General features: G+C 41.7%; 6 protein-coding genes and 1 long non-coding RNA gene across 11 annotated transcripts; 3 read left to right on the top strand and 4 right to left on the bottom strand.

Moving 5' to 3' along the window:
• The first annotated feature begins 20 nt into the window (after positions 1 to 20).
• LOC130685888 (translation initiation factor IF-2, mitochondrial-like) lies at positions 21 to 3,063 on the top strand. Its single transcript, XM_057509170.2, has 11 exons — positions 21 to 316; positions 373 to 499; positions 556 to 736; positions 794 to 1,131; positions 1,185 to 1,234; positions 1,297 to 1,511; positions 1,575 to 1,779; positions 1,837 to 1,941; positions 2,005 to 2,128; positions 2,301 to 2,672; positions 2,734 to 3,063. The coding sequence occupies exons 1-11, from the start codon at positions 53 to 55 to the stop codon at positions 2,979 to 2,981; spliced, it is 2,229 nt and encodes a 742-aa protein (XP_057365153.1). The 5' UTR covers positions 21 to 52; the 3' UTR covers positions 2,982 to 3,063.
• Positions 3,064 to 3,431: 368 nt separating this feature from the next.
• On the top strand, positions 3,432 to 4,777 carry LOC130685909 (acylphosphatase-2-like). Its single transcript, XM_057509198.2, has 3 exons — positions 3,432 to 3,664; positions 3,880 to 4,006; positions 4,375 to 4,777. Exons 1-3 carry the CDS (start codon positions 3,556 to 3,558, stop codon positions 4,487 to 4,489), a joined length of 351 nt encoding a protein of 116 aa, XP_057365181.1. The 5' UTR covers positions 3,432 to 3,555; the 3' UTR covers positions 4,490 to 4,777.
• On the bottom strand, positions 4,709 to 5,818 carry LOC130685903 (eukaryotic translation initiation factor 3 subunit K-like). Its single transcript, XM_057509192.2, has 4 exons — positions 5,663 to 5,818; positions 5,363 to 5,582; positions 5,087 to 5,306; positions 4,709 to 5,002 (listed from the first exon to the last, which is right to left on the bottom strand). Exons 1-4 carry the CDS (start codon positions 5,713 to 5,715, stop codon positions 4,845 to 4,847), a joined length of 651 nt encoding a protein of 216 aa, XP_057365175.1. The 5' UTR covers positions 5,716 to 5,818; the 3' UTR covers positions 4,709 to 4,844.
• Positions 5,819 to 9,492: 3,674 nt separating this feature from the next.
• On the bottom strand, positions 9,493 to 12,371 carry LOC130685890 (membrane-associated tyrosine- and threonine-specific cdc2-inhibitory kinase-like). Of its 5 annotated transcripts, none has more exons than XM_057509175.2 (10): positions 12,218 to 12,371; positions 11,853 to 11,918; positions 11,620 to 11,707; positions 11,410 to 11,545; positions 10,839 to 11,351; positions 10,651 to 10,773; positions 10,387 to 10,582; positions 9,963 to 10,301; positions 9,786 to 9,899; positions 9,493 to 9,719 (listed from the first exon to the last, which is right to left on the bottom strand). In XM_057509175.2, exons 4-10 carry the CDS (start codon positions 11,479 to 11,481, stop codon positions 9,508 to 9,510), a joined length of 1,569 nt encoding a protein of 522 aa, XP_057365158.1. In that variant the 5' UTR covers positions 11,482 to 11,545; positions 11,620 to 11,707; positions 11,853 to 11,918; positions 12,218 to 12,371; the 3' UTR covers positions 9,493 to 9,507. The 5 variants fall into 5 exon arrangements, with proteins under 5 accessions (XP_057365158.1, XP_057365157.1, XP_057365159.1 ...); XM_057509174.2 differs by having other exon boundaries at positions 11,853 to 12,061; positions 12,218 to 12,353; XM_057509176.2 differs by lacking the exon at positions 12,218 to 12,371 and having other exon boundaries at positions 11,410 to 11,556; positions 11,853 to 12,064.
• Positions 12,302 to 12,995, top strand: LOC130685920 (uncharacterized). The gene is made up of 2 exons (XR_009420579.1): positions 12,302 to 12,383; positions 12,441 to 12,995. It is a non-coding gene; the product is annotated as an uncharacterized LOC130685920 (long non-coding RNA).
• Positions 12,885 to 15,572, bottom strand: LOC130685889 (pancreatic lipase-related protein 2-like). The gene is made up of 12 exons (XM_057509171.2): positions 15,421 to 15,572; positions 15,101 to 15,335; positions 14,805 to 14,959; positions 14,608 to 14,727; positions 14,468 to 14,550; positions 14,334 to 14,397; positions 14,030 to 14,255; positions 13,726 to 13,964; positions 13,536 to 13,668; positions 13,349 to 13,472; positions 13,078 to 13,281; positions 12,885 to 13,008 (listed from the first exon to the last, which is right to left on the bottom strand). The coding sequence occupies exons 2-12, from the start codon at positions 15,324 to 15,326 to the stop codon at positions 12,906 to 12,908; spliced, it is 1,677 nt and encodes a 558-aa protein (XP_057365154.1). The 5' UTR covers positions 15,327 to 15,335; positions 15,421 to 15,572; the 3' UTR covers positions 12,885 to 12,905.
• Positions 15,573 to 18,082: 2,510 nt separating this feature from the next.
• On the bottom strand, positions 18,083 to 19,984 carry LOC130685898 (doublesex- and mab-3-related transcription factor A2-like). Its single transcript, XM_057509185.2, has 4 exons — positions 19,606 to 19,984; positions 19,375 to 19,532; positions 18,820 to 18,954; positions 18,083 to 18,656 (listed from the first exon to the last, which is right to left on the bottom strand). Exons 1-4 carry the CDS (start codon positions 19,830 to 19,832, stop codon positions 18,259 to 18,261), a joined length of 918 nt encoding a protein of 305 aa, XP_057365168.1. The 5' UTR covers positions 19,833 to 19,984; the 3' UTR covers positions 18,083 to 18,258.
• Positions 19,985 to 20,439: the final 455 nt, after the last annotated feature.

Genomic DNA, 20,439 nt, shown 5'->3' on the forward strand with positions numbered 1-20,439 from the left:
TCGTCTGCTGAGCGGTGGCTACCTTCGGTTACTATGGTAACTAAGTTGAAAAATGGCAACTTCCACAGCCTGTAAAATTTCGCCAATCTGCCGGCTTTCACGAACATTACCGTTCAATCGACATATTTTTATTCTACACCAAGAAAATGTATCATACTGTGGCTCTAGGGCAACGTTTTTGGGAAATATTTATCGTTATAGCTCTAATAGGACAAATATTTTAGCGACAAACCGTTCTGTTATCCTTGTAAAGCATTCTTGTAATTTCAGCACAACTGCTACATGTCTAAAACAACGAAGAACCCACGATGACAAAGTAAGAAACTTGACAAATAATTCAAAGATGGATTATTTTTTTATTTTTTATTGCAGAAAAGGGGCCTTGTACCACTATCACTTCAAGCCCAGAAGATGCAAAACAAAGCAGACATGAAAGTCATCAAAGTTTGGAGAAATATGTCTGTTCTTCAATTGGCTGATGCAATGAATAAGGATCTAGGTAATTTTTCATTAAATTTTTGTATATGAATTATATCCCAGTATCTCTGAATTTAGATCATGTCTTTGAGGTCATGATTTATGTGGATAACTCTGCTGATTATGATGAGCCTTGGAAGTGCATAGACAATCTCAAAGTGATCCAGGAAATTGTGAAAAAGAGTGGCATGCGCTGCATGATTGCTAGTGAGCCAACTTCACATACAACCCATAAAGAGATTAAGGATGCTGAGAAAAGGTGTGGAAATAAAAATAAATTCTTTTCAAACTCTCAGTTACAAAAGACCCTCATTAGACCACCACCTAAGCTACGTGACTGTGTTCCGCGCCATCCTGTCGTTACTATCATGGGTCACGTTGATCACGGGAAGACAACCCTTCTCGATTCCTTGAGGCACACCCGAGTCGTGGACGGTGAATTTGGTGGCATCACACAACACATTGGAGCCTTTGAAGTGTGCCTTGACAGTGGTGAGATGATCACCTTTCTTGACACGCCCGGTCACGCAGCATTCACAGCCATGCGCTCCCGCGGTGCCCATGTCACTGATATTGTCGTGCTAGTTGTGGCCGCTGACGATGGTGTTATGGAGCAAACCAAAGAATCCATCAGACTGGCAAATGAAGCTAAAGGTAATAAATGATCATATACTGTATTTGCAACAATCCTTATTTTCTCTTTGCAGTTCCTGTTATTGTAGCCATCAATAAGGTTGACAAGCCAGAAGCAGATATTGTAGGTTCAAATCTTCTTCAAGTGTCCGAACATTTTCCACCTTAAAGTTTTCTATTTCACAGGAAAGGACTAAAAGTATGTTAATAGCTCAAGGTCTAGTCCTAGAGGAAGTAGGTGGAGATGTACAATCAGTACCCGTGTCGGCTTTAAAAGGAACGGGGCTCCAAGAACTGATCGATACAATCAACACTCAGGCGGCTCTACTTGACCTAAAGGCCGATTCAAAAGGTCTGGTTGAAGCGACCGTCATTGAATCTAAAACGGACCCGTACCGCGGGTACCACCAAAAATTCACTAGACCCATTCTTAGCCCTATTTGCAGATAGAATTTATTTTCCAGGAAGCTTTCAACTGCTATAATTCAAAGAGGGACTCTACGCAAAGGCTCTTATCTTGTAGCTGGTACGGCCTGGGCCAAAGTAAGGTCCATGTTTGATGATCAAGGCAGGCCCATCCAGCAAGCACCGCCCTCCACTCCAGTTGAGATCGTTGGTTGGAAAGAATTGCCAAGTGCTGGCGACGAAATATTGGAAGTCGAAACTGAAGTATTCGATAAATATTGCATCCTGCCGTAATCATTGTATAATCAACATTCCTTTTAGAGGCGAGCTCATGAAGTTACCCAACTTCGTCAATCGCGAAAAGAAGTGGAAAAATTGAAGGAAGACTATGTAGTCATTCAACAGAAGGTAGAAGAACATTTGAAGGTATTTATCTTTTTACTTATAATTCCTAAATTTTGAAATGAAACTAAACCGGCCTTATTAAAGGAATACAAAGTCCAGCTGGAGGAGAAAAAACGAATGGGTAGAATGAGGTACAAAATTAGAGGGATGCGACCTAGAGCTGCCGAGGAAAAATCCTCCCAACCAAAATTGTCTATTATCATTAAAGGTATAAAACGAAGACAAAACTATTTATAAATTTATTTTTTATTTTATTTGTTTCTGTTTTTTTATTTTATATTATTTTTTATTTGTTTTTATTTTTTTTATTTTATTTTATTTTTTGTTCTATTTTTATTGTTCCTTTAACGTATTGAATTCATTCGAATGCGTTTTCGTAGGTGATGTAGACGGCTCTGTAGAAGCATTGCTAGATGTATTGGATTCCTACCAATCGTCGAATTGTACGCTAGATCTCATCCATTATGGCGTCGGACCCATCACGGAGAGTGACATCAAATTAGCTGAGCCATTCAATGCGATCGTCTACGCCTTTAACGTTGGCGTGATGCAGCCAAATGTACGGCAGCTCGCCAAGTCTCATAAAGTTCAGATTAGAGAACACAATATCATTTATCGGCTATTTGACGACCTTCGTGGCGAATTAGAGAAACTTCTGCCACCCACCGAAGTAGAAGAAGTCATCGGTGAAGCCAACGTTCTTCAAGAATTTATTGTCACCGAAGGCAAACACAAGCTTCCCGTCGCTGGCTGTAAGTTTTTTTGGTTTTAAATTCACGCTTTTTTAATAATCTAAAAATGAAATAATTTCAGGTCGCTGTGTTAAAGGCATATTGAAAAAGAATGCGCTCTTCCGATTAGTTCGTGAGGAAGATCCTATATTTGAAGGCCGCGTTGCTTCCATGAAGCATCTCAAATCCGAAGTGGATACAGTTAAGAAAGATGTCGAATGTGGAATAAGACTCGACAGTCCCACTATACAGTTTCAACCTGGTGATACACTTGTGTGTTACGAAATGAAACAAGTTCCTCAAACTATCGACTGGGATCCTGGATTTTGATGACACACAGCCATGTAGAAATCTAATACATACTGTACAGTCTGGCGAAAAATATAGTCAACTCAACTCGAATTCAATTTTCGATGGCTTTACCGGGACTACTTGAAAGATTTGCGTAAACATTGGGTTACAAGGAGCTATACCCTGACTTGGTATATCGTAAGTCAGCTCTTGACCTAGCTATTTATAGAAGCATTTGAAAAACCAATGTACCGTAACGTTTAAGCAATGCAAAATGTTCACTTAAGCTATGGAAGGCGTGCGTTTCCATATTCTTTTTGCATTCAGGGATGGAGACGTGAATGACCCTGATGCCAAGGTGCCAAGTAGAAGATTCAGGAAGCGTCTCTGTTCTGGGATTGGTTGGCTGTCATTCAACAAAAGGTACACCAGCAACAGTCTTCAAAAGAGCGATCCTAGCGCCTCCCACGGTTTAGAATATCACGCTGTGTCTCGGAATTGTCTTCCATCCTAGTCATTGTGCGCAGTGGGTGTTTAAGCGGCGGTGCTACCCCGCATCTTTCGAATTGAGTGTTCTCAGTGTATATTCAGTATCCTATTAAATTAACGAATCATGGGTCTAGAAGGAGAGGTTATCAACGAAGGACATGAAGTTACCAACGCAGGAACTGGAGGAGTCACTTTCGTTTCGGTAGAATTTGAAGTCTACGGCCACGTACAAGGTATGTATGAATGCGAGCAACCTTTTTAACTCTACCGCTTCTACGTGCATTGGCTGGTGTGTACATATTCAGCACCTGCCGCCGTCTGCGCTATTCTCGTCTCTCACGTCCACGCCTAAGATGGTGTTGATTGCCTATGATTATACGATTTCACGTCACGTTATACCGTTGTTTTTCTCTCTCTCTTCTGTTTTTACAAACTGTGACGTCTATAGGCGTCTACTTCACCAAATTCTGCAAAGATACTTGTGATCAACTGGGTCTGTCTGGCTGGGTAAAAAATTCCAAAAAGGGAACGATTGTCGGCAAAGTACAAGGGGACAAGGTCCGCATCGATGAAATGTAAGTACACTATTGACAAATACTCAGACATTCCGTACGGCGTGCTGTTTCAAAAAGCGATTTACGGATTTAGAACGGACGGTGCAGCACCAGCAGCTCCGGACGATTTAAACGACGAAATGACGATTGGCATCGAGCCCATTTGAGGGTTCTAGATAAGGCTCACGAGTCACGGTTCGGGCGGGACACGTCGTTAAATACCTTAACTATACTGGGTCTGTCCTACGTAGAGCGAGGAGAAACAAGCTACTTTTAGAATCTCTTGCTCCGTGATGCGTTCGGTGCCAAAGCGGAATTTGTTTGTGTGTCTAACGAGTTCTCGTGTGGAAGTAATCAAAATAATTTGTTCAAATGTTGTCTCACGATAGAGTGCAATGGTTGTCGCGGACAGGCAGCCCGGGAGCCAAAATCGACCACACCGAGCTCCGCAATTGGGAATACCTTGCACGACCTGAGTTCCGCGGATTCAGCATCCGTTTCTGAAAGGAACAAAAATGGTCTTCGTTGTTTTCAATTTCCCATGAATCATTTAAAGAATCCACCAATTCACTTGTCAACGTAGAGGCAAAAGCCCACACCATTTCAGCCAAAGCAGAACGAAGTTTAAAATCTGTTAACTAGCTACAGCTATCGAGGAAACAAATTGGGTGTAAATACGGCGATAGCTATAGGAATCACTGCTTGGGTGGTGGCACGATCATCGAGTTCAAACATGACAAATGTGTATATCAAGCTGTTTCAAAACAGTAATACACTGCCCTTGGAATTGTTTGTATGTTTTCTTTTTTTTATTATTTTTCCTCCTTTTTCGGGTTCTGGATTTGTGAAGAACCGTCCTTTAAATGCAATGAGCCATAATACCAGCAACATTTTCAAACTCGATCTTTTCAGTGATGTTCTTGGTCTTGACCAAATCTTCTTGCGACGTGACGAAAACACGTCCATTGCCGAGATCTTTCCAACTGCACTTGCCGACCCACTGCTTCAGAACTTGATCTATGGTCGCATAAAAATGTTGAAAAATATTTATCTGGACATACGAAATGAGACTTAATGGTAGTTAAACTATTATATTTTTACCATTGACATTGCCCAAGAGTTCCTTGAGAACTGGAACTTCAATTGTCTGGTAGGTGATGTTGACAACATGAGCAACAAACTTCCTAATTGCATCTTCAAATCCCTGGACAGTGATGATGAGATCACCACATTTGGCCAATTCCTCCCAAAACTGCTTGAATTTACAAGTTTCCAACAAATCTGCAAGGACCATTACTCTGCTTACTTGAGGTTCCTCCAACTGCACAGAGTAATGTTTTTAGGAAATTTCTAATAAAGAATGAAATGAAGGTATACCCTGTCTTGAGTCAAAAGGCATTTACACAGTAGAAAATCTGTGTGTGGTAAATTGGTCATCGCTTTCAGTAAGATCAGGTTTACAATGTTGCTACGGTAGAAATTTGGACCAAACTGGTACAGTCGTAGTACACTCAAGTTTGCTTCAAGATCGTAAATATTTTCTTGCGCTTGCATCTCTACATAGCGTTCTAGTTTTTGAAGATTGTCTGGGTTGTACCTAAAGGTACAACCATCATATTAGAGATACCATTTTGAAACTATCCAAGTTGCCTTTACATGTTAATTTATCTTTAATACCTTTCTATTCCTTGGAGCATGGAAGCGATTTCCGTTCTCATTTTTTCAGCCATTTTTATTATTTATTAAGGGAAAAATGAACAACGGGAACAAAACTTTTGACGGATGACGAAAATGTGCCTCTAGCAGAAGACGCTTTTGGAAAAGGCAGTGTTGCCAACACAAACGGCATCGTTATGAAAGTAGAAATACGTGGAACTGCGGAACGGGGAAGCATAGATGATGTTCTACTGTACAAAGCGGGTAAGTCCTTTCCGAAATGGGTTTTTGTTAAATGAGAAAAAAAATTATACCTATTTTGAAATAAGTCAGCAAACTCATTGAAAAATGTTTGATTATATCATTAAATTGTAAATCAGTACTTTTTTCTATTTTGCGATGTGAAGAAATAATGTAAAATTTCGTTTCAAAGAGCGAAATTCAGTTTGTTAGTTTTGCTTGTGAATGCCAGACTAGTTAAGCTCAGGTAAAAAAAGGAATTTTTAGCTACTATTTGTGCAGTACAGCTATCTATACGCTCGAATAGCGATTCGAAATCCTTGAATAGTGATTCAGATATCTCGAATAGTGATCCAAAACGCTTACTGTTGATTTCAAAGATGTCTTCTTTCGTGAAGTTTTCTGCAAGAGTGATTGGAGTGGTGGCGGTTGGAGCTGGAGTTGCTGCGGTCGGTTGGCTCGGATGGAAGGCGTGCGTCAAGGCAAGAGCCCCCACTCTGCCAATTGGCGATTCCAACGAAGCCATTTCGGCCGAAGATAACATCGTTCCTCCGCAAGACGTTGAGAAACCTGACGCAGTCCCGGAAGTTTCGGCTGCATCTGACGAATCATGCTGCGAGCTGCCTTCGGCCGCTGTGCCAGCCGACGAAGATGCACCCGTCCACGTATCGACTGTTGAGCCCGCTAACGAGGACCACCCTCTCGTTCCCATCCAGTCCGATGGTGTAGTTGAAGTTTCTCACGCTGAAGGCGAACAGTTGATGGAGGTAGCTCCCGAGGAAGTAGTAGCTGTTGACGCAGATGTCGTAGTCGCAGACACGCCAGTTCGGCCCGTTCGAGTTAAAAATCCCAAGAAGGCGCTGTGGAACAAAAGTTACCAAAGACGTTTGGCTAGGAGAGCGCAAGAGCGAGCAGAAAGAGCTGCCCAGCAACAAGTGACTTGTGAAAATCCATCCCACGAGTCGAGCTCCGCACCACCAATGGTCGTTGTTCCAGAACCTAGCGCAGTGGACGCAATTTCCGAACCTATTGTTCCAGCCGATGAAGAGGATACTCCGAACGCTGAGGACCAAACCTCGCCTTCCATCGAGGTTTGCGATTTACCTGTGCCAGCTGCTGAGGTCGTTCCCGAAGCAGGTGTTGTTTTAATTGCTGCTGCTGATGCAAATGTAGATGTGGCGGCTGCAGACGCACCTCTTCAGCCTGTTCGAGTGGAATACCAAAGTCGCATGGCTATTAGGGCGCGGCAACGGGCAGAGAGAGATGCCCAGCAACAAGTGACTTGTGAAAATCCATCCCATGAGTCTAGCCCCGCACCACCAGTGGCCGTTGTTCCAGAACCTTGTGTAGTGGATGCAATTTCTGAACCTCTTGTTCCAGCCGATGAAGAGGCTACTCCGAACGCTGAAGCCCAAACCTCACCTTCCATCGAGGTTTGCGATTTACCTGTGCCAGCTGCTGAGGTCGTTCCCGAAGCAGGTGCTACTGTAATTGCTGCTACCCATGCAAATGTAGATGTGGTGGCTGCAAACGTACCAGTTCAGCTCGTTCGAGTTAAAAATCCCAATAAGGCACTGTGGAACAAAAGTTACCAACGACGTTTGGCTAGGAGGGCGCAAGAGCGCGCAGAGAGAGCTGCCCAGCAACAGGTGACTTGTGAAAATCCATCCCATGAGTCGAGCTCCGCACCACCAACGGTCGTTGTTCCAGAACCTTGCGCAGTGGATGCAATTTCCGAACCTCTTGTTCCAGCCGATGAAGAGGCTACTCCGAACGCTGAAGCCCAAACCTCACCTTCCATCGAGGTTTGCAATTTACCTGTGCCAGCTGCTGAGGTCGTTCCCGAAGCAGGTGTTGCTGTTATTGCTGCTGCTGATGCAAATGCAGATGTGGCGGCTGCAGACGCACCTGTTCAGCCTGTTCGAGTGGAATACCAAAGTCGCATGGCTATTAGGGCGCGGCAACGGGCAGTGAGAGATGCCCTGCAAAAGGCCGGAGTACAATCCAGCAAGGTCGAGTAGATTAAGGCATGTGAAACTACGGACGGCAAAGTGGACATTGAGCCGAGCCGTGCACTGCCGTTGGCCACTGTACAACAATCCTCGCAGTGAACGTCAATTTCCGATTCCCTTGTACCAGCCAAGAAAAAGGATGTTCCGGATCCTGAATACATCTCCCATCGAGGTTTACCACCTACCTACACCGATTGTTAAGTCCTCTGAAGAACATACATCCGTTCCCATCCGACACGAGTGTGTCGTTGAAGCTTCCAACTCAGTAGGCGAACAGTCGGCGATTTTCCCCAGAACAACCCGCTCATTGAGCGTTTTTTTTTTTCTTTTCGTTTTTTTTTTCTTAAAAAAAAAAAAACTGAACCAAAATTTCTGTACATTCTATTTCGGCGTCATTGTCTTTCGCAGAGCAGTCAAAATTCTTGTACATTCTATTTCGGTTTTAACTGTGTGTATTCTTCAGAGCAATGAGTTTAATTCCCCCTTTTTCAAAAGCAGAGGCAACGAATCAAAATTCTTGTATATTTGTATTTCGGCTTGATTTGTGTATGCATTAACGTTTGATGACGCTTCTTTTCAATCACAAACCGAAGGAACTGTCCGACGAACCCGTAACGGAGTTGTTTTCACTGCCGCGCGTGTCAACTACCAATACTGTAACGCGTCTGTTTCATTTGTCTTCTTCACGGTACAAGTTTGCGTGCGAGTGGCGGGATGGTGAGCAATATTGCCATCTCCCCACCTGCATGCACCCGCCGGAAGGAGACCACTACGAGAATTGATTGTCTCCTAGTGATGGCAGCGCGTTGCAGGTAGTTTTCACCTCCACGGCAGTGATCAGCTACTTTTACGGGGGATTTTTATCCTTAAATGAATCGGACCGGTTCTGGAAGTGCGTGTGCGAGAAGAGCTAATCAACGTTTCGTTTGCCTTTGCTAAACAAATATTGTTCTGCTACTCGAAATTCCCCATGCATTTTATTCGTTTCGATCAATAAAATTCATACTTAAACATATAAGCATTTTGTTTTGACTTTTATTACTTCAAATCAGTTCCTTTTTATCCCACTCCAACGTGGCGTTGTTTGAAACGTTATTCACACGAATGAAATCATTCCAAGCGATATCGATAATGTGTCTGGTTTTCGTCGTAAAAGCACAGAATTTTAAAAAATAGCATCGTTGTATTTGATTGCTCTTTTACTTACTAGCTACGAGGCAGCCTTGTAGCCTACATTTCAACGCAAAATAAATGAATACCATTTAACTACTCTAAATTTTCATATGTTCCACGTGTAGATAAAAACAAAAAAAAAACATAACAATTACAAGAAATTAAACAAAAACGTAACGGTTTAAAAACGTGTATTTGCAAACTTCCGGTAATGCTGGTGATTTTTTTCGTTCACTTTTTTCTTTTCTTTCACAATGAAGTGCTGAATATTATAAAGTCTAAGTTAACATATTAAAAAAATATGATGAACCCTTGGGCGATTATAAATAGCAAGGAACGGGCGAAATACACGAGCGACTAGATCACTAAACGCTAGAAATGTATATAATTTGTTTGCGATTATTTTTGCCACACCATTATTTTTCTGAGTTGCTATGTGCATTAATCCGAATCCGAGGCGATAGCGTCAAAGTAATCATTCAATTTGCGGGGGATTGGTTTGTTGGGTGTGGCATAGGACATGTTATTGGAATGTGGGTCATCAGCTGAATCGTGATCAGTCGGACGACTGAAAATGGATCGTCTCAAAGAAGAGTGGCGTGACGAACGGCCCCCGCGCAACACCAGCGGTGTCGAACTTACAGGTTGTTCATCTTTAAATCAATCGCTCATTAGAAACTATTCCAAATGTGAAAAGCCAAACAAGATTTGCACCGTACCTGCCCGATGTTCTATGCTATTGTTTTGAGGCAAGGGTGAACTGTCATTAAGTGGGCGCCCAAGAGTGCTGTCATTTCCACTGATTACCGCTGAGGATAAGTCACTCACTTCATCTAAAAAACGGTGTCATGAGAAATCTAAAAATGTAAGAATTTAAAAAAAAAAAAAGGAAATACCATCAGAAAAAGAATAATCGTTCGCGAAGTTGCACGGTTGTGGCCGTTGAAAAACGGGCGTGGTCGGCTTAGAGCCAAAGTCGGGTTTGCGCCATTTACGTGCCAGTGCGCGTATGGGCAGGAAGATAAGCAAAAAGAGCTGAAACAATCGGAATAGCAGCACGACCAAGTTGGTACGAAAAGAAAGGCAGGCATTATGCCAGCCTAATTTAAGGCACCTCCATCGTCTCCTGGATCGGAGGAACGGGTGTTGCAACAATTGAGATGCTGACGGCCGAGATGACACGTCGGGATTCATCATCATTTCTAGTACGGTCCTCAACTCTTTAGATAAATCTGCTAGGAAGCAAAGAATAAAAAGTTCGCATTCCTGACGGATGAACATGAACATAAAAAAAATAAATAAATAATACAAGTCACTCACGTCTCGTGATGGTAGGGGGAAGGGAACCTTGTCTCAGCTCGTGCCACAAAGTGCCGTTGGCCGGCAAGTCAAGATCACAGGCCAGTTCAAGCAGCGTGATACCCAGGCTGAAAATGTCTGCTTTTTTAGAGAACGCCCCTCCTAGTACTTCGGGTGCCAAGTACTTTGAATCCCCCTCGGTGGCGTCAAATAGATTCTAATAATAAAAGAAAGTAAGAAAGAATGATTGGTAACAATTTTTAGGAAATAAACCGTAAAGCTTACCTCTTTGAGATTAACAACGAGTCCAAAATCCCCAAGTTTGCAAACGCCATCCATTGATAATAAAATATTCTCAGGTTTAACATCCATGTGAATTAAGTCATTGTCATGCAAATGTTTAATTGCCTAAAAGAAAGTGGTAAAATAATTTAATTTCTACACATTTGGGGAGTTGTTATTATTCTACATACCAATAGCAAGTCGATCATGTAGTCCCAGATTAAGTGCTCAGGTAGCTCATGCTGTTGTTCAGAAATTTCACTCAGACTGGACTGACATAGCTCGAGCTGAATGTAGAGGAACTGGTTTTCCTCCCATGCTTGATAAAAACGAACGCAATTGGGGTGATGAGGGAGGGACTCCATTTTTCGAACTTCCTCTAGTTTTTCCTTACGATCAGTTGTACCACGAAAAGGTACTCGTGATCGCTTGACGGCGTACATTCGACCGTCTTCTTTGCTACGAACGCGAAAGACATCGCCAAACGAACCAGAGCCAATGTTAGCTTCGATTTCAAAGCATTGCCGAAAGAACGTGTCTTCCTTCGACAGATTGTAATGAGGACTGCTTATCAGTGCCGAGTCGGATTTCGACTTAAATGAAATAGTATGCGCCTTTTGGGGACCAGGGCAACTGTAATAGGCCGATATTATCGGCGTCGGGGTCGGTGGAGCCCGTTTTTTCTGGCCAGGAAGTGTCCTCTCCTAAAGATGTTGGACATAGTATAGGCAAACTTGCAAAGCATAGATATAGTTCAATTACCTTTTTTGTGGAAAAGGTGTTGATTATGTTGAATTGTGGGACAGGTCTTGGAGTTACAAATTTAGAGTCCATTTGTCTTGGAATAAAAAACTGCTTTTCGAAGGGGTAATGGGATGAGGCAAGTTTAGAACTTTACCTAAAATACAACTACAGATAATTTAGAGTGCAAGATATATATCTAGTTCACGGTCATTAGAAAGTTTCACTTACCAAGTTGCACTTGCTTGGACATTGGTTCAGACAATTTGCTTTGTCCTTATTTGGTATCGATTGTAGTTGTTGCACTATGAGCGGTTCACTAAAGTAGAATAGAAAAGAAAAGTTTTTATGCAATGAGAGATAATTTTATTTACCACATTATTTTTTGTAAAGCCATTTACTAATGACATATCTTTCCCACAATGGCGAGCTTACTGAACGAAACCGGTTGTCCGAAAACTTACTTCACAAGGCGTGATCCATGGGCTAGTTTAGTAGTTCAACAGCCAGTTACGAATCCTGAAATGCCACTACAATAACAGCATGTGGTTTTTTAATAAAAAACAAGAAACAAGAATGTATCGGCGACGAGATAATTTCAGCAAGCAAGCAACAGGCGGGCCGAAATATCCGAATGTTTTGAAGTTTGAGCGTCAGTGGGCAGTGCCGGTTTCTACTGACAGATGGCAGTAACAAGTATGTAATTCAATTAATTATTTTTCAAATAATATCTATTACAATTAATTGTCAAAGGAAATAAAATGAATGCAGTAATAGTTTCTTTTGTCTTCTATACGATTAAATGACTTAAATATCTTTTATACATTACATAAGGAAGCTGGTGAAACAGAAAAGGTTGTTGCCCGTAGTTGCTGGAAGCGGGTCTTCGAGGTAACTTCGTAGTCTGCAATATCTACTTTCTCTTTAGTGTTTTCAAAATTGAATGATTTGTACAAACAGGATGTAGGCTCGTTATATCATAGTTTTTTAAAATGGTAATCTGCTAGCAATTTGAAACGTTTGAATGTTTTTCCCTATTGTTATCACGGCAGTGTCACAGTTCTCTCTCGAGAGTATTCTTCTACTTGAATTGGAGATTAGAAAGGCACTATCTTGACAAAGATGAGAAAAAGCACAGTATAAAGCAACTCCCGTATGAAAGAGATATTTTTACCAACTGTAAACTAATATTTCATGTTCGACGAATGTAAACTGTGTTAATATTATAAAGCAGAAATATTCGCCATTAAACACACGGGCACGTCCAATTTTCTGTTGACATGATAAAGTAATCAAACAGATAGCGAACACAGATAAGAAATGACGCAGATCGAGAATAAATGCAAGTTTGCACGTATACCAGGACTCACGTAATAACTACACAAGTTTTTCATAATATCATGTTCTCACTTTATTTTTCCACCTCAAAATGAAAAAAACGATTGGTTAAAGAACAATTGTGATGCATAATTCTTCCCGCCGTAGGCTACGAAAGCTAACGATATTACCAACCAAATTTAGACGCAAGCTGTGGGATAAAATTCAGCCCAGCTCCTGTCTTTCATGTCCACGTAATCAGCCCCAACCACGCATGACTTGAAAGTATGTGCTAGACGATTCCTGTTGCAATCCAAACATTAATCAGACGAACAGTTTTCACATCTTTAAATAAAAAAATAAAAAACGTACGATTCTGGGTAGTTGTTCAGTTCAGAAATTTCCACACTTCTAACGTAGATGTGATCATTACAGAAGAGGCCACAAGTAGAACCGAGATCGAGAACGGAACCGTCATAATTCCAGAACAACTCCACACGTTGAATGTTGCCCACATTAAAAGGATCGATGAACATCATGTAGGTATCTGCTCCATGCACAAACTTATGGCTTTTACTAATTTTTAAAATAAGAATAATTCAAAAGCACATTGCATTTGGTAGATGATGGTACGCAAACCTACTCGGCAATGACCATGTCAACAAGTTGCCCCGCCGTTCCATACAAAGAGATGCGCATTGTACCGTAGACGAACGCTTCAGCCTCAGCAGGGTAAGCTAGATTCACTTTGATGCTATAATGGTACTCTACAAACAAAGACAACAAATTTATAACAAAATTAATGAACTATACTTTTTAGTTCAACTCACTGATATAAGGAACGTCTTTGCCCGTGTCAAACAAGAGTGTGACAAAATTTCTGTCTCGTGACGGATACAGTGAAGCGTCAATACCAAATTTAGCACAGTTCAAGTTGTCTGCACCGCAGGAATAGCACTCGCCCTTTTAATTAAAATGATTAATCTCCGAATGAGGTTAAGAGTGAGATAACAATCTTACGCGATGGAAAGCCTCGTTATCGGAACATTCGTAACCAACATAGTTGTAGTTGGGCAAAAGAGAATCGATGAAGAATTCAATGCAACGCAAATGGTTACACGCCGCCAGTTCTCTGCCACCTGTCACCATATCTTCAGTGATCATGTCCAAAGGAATATCAACTGGATTGCATCCGGGCTGATCTCGTCCACCATTCGGATAGAAGTCCAGGTGTCCTACGGGCTGTATCATGCCGTAACCTGTACAGGTTGTGTCATATTATACCTCTAAATAAATATTCATGTTTTGCTGATTATAAGTTTACCTAGCAGGAGAATAGTTCTAGTGTCTGTGTGGATGGCGTCGACGAATTTAGCGTCGGTGGGATCGAGACGCACATGAGTCGGCATGTACTGGAAGTAAGGTTCAGCTGGATCGAGACCAGTAATCCTACCAAGGCCTTCAATTCCCTCGCCTGCATAACCAACGGTGTGGGCTCCCAAAGAATGACCGATAAGATGGACCATGCCGGGATCAACTCCAAAATTAGTCTGTCAGAATAAAGTAGCATTTTTTTTTGTTTAGATTATAATTTTTTTAAGATTTCCTAAAGCCTATAGTGCACATACAATCATAGTGTTGACCATGTAGGCAATTTCAAGGCCAACCACTCTTGTGTTGGCAGTGGCTTGGCTATACATGAAGGAAAACATGGAGTTATTGACATAGTTAACGATGCTGTATGATGGGTGATGACACATACCTATACATAGGGAGAGAACCCCCTCCCCAGTTAACAATGATTACATTGTAATCACCATGGGCTAGCAAATTCTCGGTGAGTCTCTAAAATTAGAATGTTCTGTAAAAATATGCTAATTGCAGAAGTATGTTCGATTTTACCTTCATCCACCTGACAGTTCCATCGTCAATGAATCCGTGAACTAAAAATTGGGTGGGTCGGTTAGGATTGAAAGTCGAATAGCGAATGGTATCCAAATCATTGGCGTACAGCATAGTGTCCTTTAACAAAAATTCATCATGAAGAACGTCATCACAATAATTGATTTTTGCCTATTTTTTAGGTTTTCATTTGGCACCTGAGTTGGTCTTTCTCTCGTGTGCAAGATGAATCTTGTGTTAATCTTCTCTCTGGGCAATGGCTCCTGATTGATGGGTCGATGAGTTGGGTCGTACCAGCTATCATCGACGGTTATGCAACCAATCTCTCCATAGCAGTAGGTGACCGGATCCACTGGAAAATCCCGTTCCAAACATTTTAATTATTTCAATTTGCAACCGATTACTTAACGTCGACGTTTAACAGATATCGGGTTTCGTTGTGTGATGCCTTAAATTTTGGCTTAGTTTTTTTTTATTGTAGTCGAACACTCACTTTTCAAATCCGCTGGCTGGACATCTGCTTGGTGTCTAGGGATACCACCCCTCTGCTGGACTAGATTTTCGTGGTAATCACGACCGTGTTTGATGAGAGCGCGGAAGTCTCGGGCGACTCGATTCTTGGACTCGTTGACACACGACTCGCGGGCCAAAGGTCCGGTCAGGGCCAAGCCAGCGAATCCGAGACAGACAAACGAGATGAACCACACTGATGCAGTCATTTTGTGTTTCTGTTTCAGAGCAAAAACAAAAGAAAAAAGCAAATTAAGAATGTGGGGTGACCCATTTAATTTTGAATTTCAATCAAGACCCTACGGTTATGCGTAAATGACAACGTCCTGTGGTCTGCTCACGAAGCTGCAAATGGCCCTCGTATTTATAGCCTCTGAGAAGTTACGTTTTCCATCAGCAAACAGGAGACATTGGAACACCTAACGGCTGACCTAGACGTCACTCCAATCAAACACGGAGGCCCGGTTGATATGGCTGAAAAAAAACCCTATTAAGCCATCGTTTTCGTAATCCACACTTTATCGGGACCAGACGTAAGTTTTATTTGTCCAGTTCGCATAACATAGCTGTCCCAATCGGACATGTTTACATTGTTATGTTTGGCTTTATTTTTCCCGATCACATGCCCCATCGGGCTATTCAATCCACCAATCAAAAGGTTTGGGTTGGCGATTAGAAACGAAAGTAACATATTTTGATTTATCATCTCGTTTTCTTTTTTGTTTCTTTTTATTTCCGTGGTGTTGTGACAATAGCTTCATACCGTTGGTGATAAAAAACAAAACGTAAAGGTTATCGAAAAATAAATAAATACGATTGATATAAGCACACTCGTGTTTTTATCACAAACACCCGGCGAAACGTACATTTCGAAGCCTCACGGACGGGCGAAAAATACACTGAATTGAAACGAGAGGAAAATAAAATTATTAACCACTGGTGTCTCGGTTTTCTTGCCCAGACGGCCAATTTTTATCAGCGAACGATTGAAACTAAGGTCCGTAGGAGACATCATCCATGGATGTATAGATTGGAGTTAGAGCTGGATCAAACATCATTAATTACTGATACAATAACACAATAACCAGTCGCAACTCGAAACCTAACAGCAAAGCAATGATCACATTTTCTGTTTCGAGACAATTTCAACGATCGATACCTGATATTCGACACTTGAATGATGTTGTCCAAGTCGTACCGCGTTAAAAACGTGAATAATACGTGGATGTATATGAGTCCATCGAATCGCACATTGTATGACATTATAAAGATTTCAAATAAATCTTAAATAAGATCAAGAATTGAGACACCTGAGATGGAAGGAAATTGCAAAACGAGTTGAAACCTTTAACTGCATTGCATGGTCATATCATTAATTGTTGAACAAAGGAGGCTTAGCAACAGTAATCAATTCAAAAACCTAATCTTCACAACAAAAAAAAAAGTGTTTGTGTTGCTTACATTATTTGCATAACAAACAAACGCAATAATTTAATCACCCGGAAGGAGCGTTGAAGGCAACGATGAAAAATGAATAACGCGCCTATACTTAAATTGACCAGAAAGAAATAACATCTTTATAGAAAAAATAAAAAAAACATCGTGTGCTTGTGTACACGACTGAAATCTGGTAGCTGTATAGAATCTGACGGTTGGAGGGGAAGACTTTTTCTTTACTTTTCTTCTTCACTGGAGCTTCAGATTTCACGAACGCTGCTGACTCGACTTGATCGGCGGATGGAGCCAGCCGCATTGGCGTTAAAGGAGAAGCGGAACAGACGGCTCGTAGTACACATGCAGATGCATCGGCTTACAAGTCGTTGTATTAAGAGCTCATTTGTATAAATATATATATATATATACATATACGTACCAGCAAGCAGCAGTAGCAAATTCATTGCCGTTGTGGGCAGCTCTATGCAGCTCCTCTCTCTTTGAAATGTCGAATTCGCCTTTTTCTTTCTTTCGTCATTTTCTTTCTGTTCACCTCCCTCCCCCCCCCCCTTTTTTTGTGGTGAGAATTCATAGTCGATGTATAAATGGTCGAGTCAGACCGCGCCGACTGGCCATTAGGAGTCGATCGTCCTCGAGTTCTAGTCCTTAACTTGGTGTATAATCTTTTGGTTCCTTCTCTCCGATGCTGCTGGAACTTTTATTTTGGACAAAGGGACGTGGAAACGTTGCTGAGCTGCTGTGATGTAGATTTTAATACCTTGTGATCTTGAGTAACTGTTCAAGTGATTAATATTTACATCACCTCAGCTCGGTGGCGACGATCTCCGACCCAGCCATCCAGCCCTTATCGTGATCCATGTTTGCCCTACAAGTGATCCATGTTTTTCTTTGTAGCGGAAGTGATTTACCCTCCATAGTATATTGCAATTTCCTCCATTCTGATGTATTATTTACTGTATATTCTCAGCCTTCCTAACTCTCCTTTTTAAAAAAAAAAACGTCATCATCAGTCTTTTATGGAAATGGTTCGGGGGTCATGAAAACAAGCAAATGGTATAGAGACAAATGACGTCCTGCTTGAACTGCCAACTCTTTTCTTATTTTACATGATGCAGATAATGTTCCTCGTTATGCCCTTTTTGCGACAAAGGTTAACGATGACACTTTCCTTCCGGCTTTTGATACATTTTTTTTGAAAGCTCCTTTGTACCGTTTGGAACGTTACAACTCTATGCGTGGATAGGGTTCTTTAGGCCTTCACTGATCTACATGCCTCATCGACTTCCGACATTCCCACGTCATCCAAAGGAATTTTTTTTCTCGTTTACCTCGTTTGAACGGAAATTTTGGAATTTTCTCAGACTTTGTTGTTGTTTGTCTATGTTTTCAAATATTTGTGAAGTGTCAAATGTCTCCTTAATTGTATGAGAAATGATTGAAATGGCCCTTTCTAGCGAATTTATTCATCCAGAAACTGCGCTACGAAGAGCAGCACAACATTTTCTTTGATAATCATAAATAAATAAGGCGTCGGCGTTACGAGAATAAAAACATATAGTCATTAAAGTGTCATTTTACGTATACTGCCTACAATAGAGAAATGATTTCACGTGCTGGATAGAGAGAGAGGCCTATGTACAGGAGACTAGGGCGGATGCAGAAATCGAGATGCTGCAATCTCAACGTCTAAGGCCGGCCGATGATCGACTCGACCGAGAAGGATATCTTGCTTTTATTGTTGGCATTGACACTGATGTCACTGCAAGGCAGTAAAGGTGAAGGCGGACTGGAAGGAGTCGAGATAACGTCGACTTCGATATCTGAATCGTCCGAATCCGATGGATTGGCTTCAGTTTTAACGGTGAATGGCAACGCGCACGACTGCTGGACGAAATGCTGATGCAAAGGTAACACGTGAAATCGTATCGGATGCAGAGCGTTCCAGCATGTCGGATGAGCCTGGGCAGACGATGGTGGTGGGGTCGTATCGCCACCTGGGCTATTGCCGCTCACACGATGAAGTTCAACGGCGGCCTGTTGCTCACGCTGGAACATGACGGCATCCAGATCACGATCAGCGAAAGCTAATTGCATTCAAGTCATTACGTGTTAGTTGTAATCATCTCTGTTTGCCAACGATACAACGTGAAATATGTATTGGATCGATTTGATTTATCGTGAGTGGTCATTATAAACGAAATGCGATTCCTCCGATGGACGATAAGTGGCTACGTGAATAATTCGTACCTCTCCTCTTACGCATCCGTTCACTTAGCGCAGTAGCAGGAACGACCAGACCTTTATCCGTATAAGACTGTTGGTCGCCACCGTCGGGTGAGACTGCAGATCCATTATGGCTGCGTTGAACCCACTGTCGATAATCTATGCAATAACACAAAATAGTTCCCAACAAAAGGAGTAAGCAACTCGTTGAAAAATGCAAAATAAAGAGAGAAAAACAGTTGTAACTCGAGTTGAATGGTTGTGTAAAAGAGGAAAGGATAAAGGAATAGAACTGTCGTGTTAAACATGTGAGTATGGTCATGTGTCCCGGGTCTAATGAAGTCTTGACCTTTTCTACCCTTTTTTCTTTTTAAACAAGCCTTGCTTTCATTCAACCCCAATTTTTGACCGCAGAGTTAGAATCCCATGCCCCCCTTCCCCATGTAGGCCGACTAACTAGACAGCCTGATGTTGTAGTAGAGCTGTCGCTCTGTTTGAGAATGTCGTGAGAAAGTGGACACGAAAAAGAAAAGGATGGCATTCTGTCATGCACAATGCGTAAATGTCGTCTCGTCTTACTTTGCAAAACATCCCTGGCCAGCGAACTCTGTTGTAAGGTCCTCAAATGCTTCTGATAGAGTTTCTTTTGCGCCATGATGGCCTCAGCGCTTTTGGTCACTTTGTTCTGATTCGGTTTCAGTTGGCCATCGCTTTTCGCTGACTCGGAATTCTGCTGCCTAAAATTATGCATAATTAATTTTTGGTTAGTTTGGTGTGTGATTATTTAAAATTCGATTATTGTAGATTCACCTTCGGAGAGCGACTTGAGCGGCCATAACTCTTTGACGTTCGACTACTAATAAGCAATTGGTGCACTGGCACTCTTTCCAACGGCAAAGTTTCTTGTGGCCTTTAAGGCAAGAGACGACCCCGTGATTGCGACAACGGGCGCACTTTGGAGTTCGCAATAAACGCTGTTTGCCACTGTCCATCTTTTTGACACCGAATCGCAGAGTGTTGTCCATGATGATCTTCATCGAGAATCCCGAAAGACACTGAACACTTTCTCCGAAGATTCACCGGCTTTTTTACACATGAAAAAATTTTATTTTTGGGAAGGACTAGTTCTCTTGAAAGTTTGGTTGGCCTTTTTTCGTTTTGTTTTACAGGTTCCCTCCCCATCCATTGCTTGCCTGGAAAAAGATGCTTGTCTATTTAGCTGCGTGTCCTGATTGGCTGTTGATGGTTAGAGAACGATGTGTGTGCTTAGTGCTGAGGGAAAAAAAGAAAAAAAAAGGATGAGTATGAGAGAGTGTACTTTACAAGACACGAGACACATTGACTTCTCCTGGCAGAGTTCCTTCTTCTTGAGGTGTAGGGGGGCTCCTCCTCCGGAAACTTGGCATGACTCCCATTTTTGCAACATCTTCTCAATTCGTATAAACACACGAATGGCGTTAGAGAATAGACGCAATTAATTGTAATTTATTATACGTAAACGAACTGACGAATTCAAAAGAATTATTCTTGTAAATCACGATGATTGCATTTGATTCTTATTGTGGCAAACGCTTGGAATAGATTAAAAGTTACAAAACATTGCAATGAAACCATATGTCGGGATGACTCTTTTGTGAATAGAAC

Source organism: Daphnia carinata, chromosome 2 (assembly GCF_022539665.2).
Source record: "Daphnia carinata strain CSIRO-1 chromosome 2, CSIRO_AGI_Dcar_HiC_V3, whole genome shotgun sequence".
Lineage (NCBI taxonomy): Eukaryota > Metazoa > Arthropoda > Branchiopoda > Diplostraca > Daphniidae > Daphnia > Daphnia carinata.